Source organism: Buceros rhinoceros, unplaced genomic scaffold (genome assembly GCF_000710305.1).
Source record: "Buceros rhinoceros silvestris isolate BGI_N320 unplaced genomic scaffold, ASM71030v1 scaffold2054, whole genome shotgun sequence".
NCBI lineage: Eukaryota > Metazoa > Chordata > Aves > Bucerotiformes > Bucerotidae > Buceros > Buceros rhinoceros.
The window spans coordinates 69,885-73,126 of NW_010406266.1; the positions used below are offsets into that span (position 1 = coordinate 69,885).

General features: G+C 43.1%; 1 protein-coding gene across 1 annotated transcript in view; it reads left to right on the forward strand.

The window, feature by feature from the left end:
• The window catches only part of KCNG4 (potassium voltage-gated channel, subfamily G, member 4), a 17,193-nt gene extending 14,351 nt beyond the window's left edge, over positions 1–2,842 (forward strand). Inside the window, exon 2 of the mRNA XM_010133998.1 lies at positions 2,057–2,842. Coding sequence (XP_010132300.1) covers positions 2,057–2,842 — 786 coding nt within the window. The remainder of the gene's footprint in view (positions 1–2,056) is intronic.
• The last annotated feature ends 400 nt before the right edge of the window (positions 2,843–3,242 follow it).

Sequence of the window (3,242 nt, forward strand, 5' to 3'; positions counted from 1 at the left end):
AGCAGGAATTCTATCACAAGGGACGCTCTAAACAACCAAGGTCGCATTGCCATGCGGAGGGTAATGAACATTGGTACTAAGTTTAATTAGTAGCAGGGGTATGTGTTTCCCGGGGTGTATTTAATAGACACTGCTCAGGAAATCTGGCTGAGAATGGATAACATTGTATCAGGAACTGTTCCTCTAAATTGCTAATTTCAGAGACAGGCTGTCATGAAAGACACATCCAGCGGCACTGACTCCATTCTACAGAGGTTACAAAAAAGCCTTTCACGAGCCGAGGGTCTGCAGTTATTCCTGAATAACACCCTGCTCTCCCTAAAGGGAGTTATTCCTCTGCACAGATCCTCCTTCACCATGAATTCTGTTTGGTCTTCTGCAGTTATGAACATCGCTTTTCAGCAAGAATACAATGAGAAGACTCTTCGCCCTTGCCAAGCCTTCACGTACCAAAGCTGCAGCTGGAAAGAACTATTTGCTAAATATTAACTTTCAAGCAGCTTAAAAATCTAAAACGAAATTACCAACTTCTACATTTGGGTTTTCTGGAACACGCAGTGACAACCCACATTCTGAGTCCAGTCTGGAATTTCAAAGGGTTGCGATACCAGCCAGCCCCCTTTTCTGTTTCCAGTTATAGCTGAGATTTCTCATATCCAAAAAATTCGAACTCCATGCACTTCATACACCAGCATTTTGATAATGTGGTCGGCAAAGAAAAGCGCAGAAGTCTGCTTCAAAGTGAGCCAAAGACCATTAAAGACTCCATTTCACCTGACTTGGTTTTGGATTAGAATTGTTATCCAAATATTTGCACCAAGGTGCAACCTAATGAACTTAAATGTAAACAGCAGCATGACACTGTGACGGTATCGTACAAGAACCCGTGAGGTGGCATTTTCCATAAACCTATTCACAAAGCTTAAAAGCAAAAAACCAGCATCAGTCCACTCACAAGACCAGGTTTCTTAACATATTCATTCTGTATACAGGTACAAGACTGTATTTACCTGTAGGATGGTCGAGGTGTGTAAGAAACACTGACAGCAGCATTTAAAACTAACACGTCCCTTTCAGGAGCAGGGCTCCAGCTGCTAGGCAGTACATGCTGCTTTCATTGCTATTTCTGATCTCCTGTAAGGCAAAAAATGGTGGCAGGACCTGGTCTGTCTTTGCCAGCTGGAACCAGTGAGCAGACACTTGTGCATATAAAGGAGGCTGTGTGTGCACCTCAGTCCCTGTAACTGGTTGCTTACTCGAATAATTACGAGTTAACATTTGCCTCTTCATTTCACTGGAATAGGCCAAAAAAGGTTTCATTTTTTTTAAGCTCAGCTCAGAAAAATAAAAAAATGTGAATCCAAGGTAGCAAAAGGACAGCAATGCCTTAGATAACAAAACTAAGAAAATGCTGCTCTTAGCATGTGGCCTCAATACTGGGAGAGGATTCTTCAAGCCAAGTTTCACGTGGATATTTATTTTCCTTTAGATTAAACCATCTGCATGTACAGAAGCATGATTTGTCTATGGTATCCTTGAGCCAGGGATCCAGATGACTTAATGAATATAGCCCTGAACCACTTCTAATTGCACAAGAGTACAGCATTTGTGAAAGCACCATGCATTGAACAGCACCAGGAGTTCACAGAGATATTCAAACATTAATCTATCTTTTGAAGAGAAACTGATTTTTGTACAAGCTTATAAGCCAGTCAAATTTAAATTAATTTCTGTCTGAGAACAGAAAGTGGGACTTACAGGCTGCATGCCAAGCCTTTATCCAGAGATGAGTTTCATTCATTTAGACTGGAAGAAGCAACGTGATAAAAATAAGCAGGTAGATTTATCTGTTCGTTCCAATATTCACGCGCTCATTATCATCTTCACGCTGTTGAAAGATGGCTGCTGTACGACTACCTGCTGGCTGGGGCTTGTTAATCTCCTAATCACTTGGTACCAGTGACTCAAACAGATACATACTGCTTCTCCCTCAGTGTTTTTGGATGCTGGTTCACAGACTGTTCTTTTATTTAATTCTTTTTTTGTTTTGTGTCAGGGCGAATGTTCCCAGAAGTGCTATTACATCTTCGTCATAGAGACCATCTGTGTGGCTTGGTTTTCCCTGGAGTTCTGCCTCCGATTCATTCAGGCAAGGAGCAAGTGTCAGTTCTTCAAAGGACCCTTAAATATCATTGACTTCTTGGCTATTTCACCCTATTACGTTTCCCTCATCTTCTCAGAGGACGACTCCAACGAGGAGGACGACAGGCCAAGCAGCAACACATATTTGGAGAAGGTTGGTTTGGTGCTACGGGTTTTACGTGCCTTGAGGATCTTGTATGTAATGCGCCTTGCCCGACACTCCTTGGGCTTGCAGACTTTGGGCCTCACAGTTCGGAAATGCACACGGGAGTTTGGCCTGCTTCTTCTGTTCCTGTGCGTGGCTGTCACCCTGTTTTCTCCTTTGGTCTATCTCGCCGAGAACGAATCTGGGAAGGTGCTTGAATTTACAAGCATACCTGCTTCTTACTGGTGGGCTATCATTTCAATGACCACCGTGGGGTACGGAGATATGGTACCACGGAGCGTCCCAGGCCAGATGGTGGCTCTGAGCAGCATCCTCAGTGGGATTCTCATCATGTCTTTTCCTGCAACCTCAATATTCCACACCTTCTCCCATTCCTACTCGGAGTTGAGAAAGGAACATGAACGATTGCAGTCTCGGGTAAACGGAGTAAAAAATGCCAATCACAGTGGTGAAAGCGACACCTTCAATGAGACAGACAGCTTGATCCTGGAGGAACAGGCATCGCCCATCAAATACATTTACAGAGGGAACTAAGCTTGGTTGTAAAACATTCCCAGAAACAGGCATAGAAATATACACACGCGTATGTCAACAAAACACACAAGGCAAAGCAACATAGGTTACAATGCTATTTTTCTCTGCCAGCACGGGTGTAAAAGCAGGCGAGCCCACACAGCCAGCTCCAACGCGTCGTTATGAGGCCAGAGTTTTGAGAATGTCAAAAGCCAGAGTTTATTCAATCATAAATATTCATTCTTCTCTGTGACTAATAAGAATGAACTTTGCCCTGCCAGTCACGTATCTTGCTGAATACCTAATAGCGAAAGAGTAACAAACAAAACAGCTTCTGTTGGCACAAATACACTTGTTATTTTATTTGCCTTTGAGTTTCCAACGTTCTCACAATTAACATCTTGGGCCAAGCATTAGACCG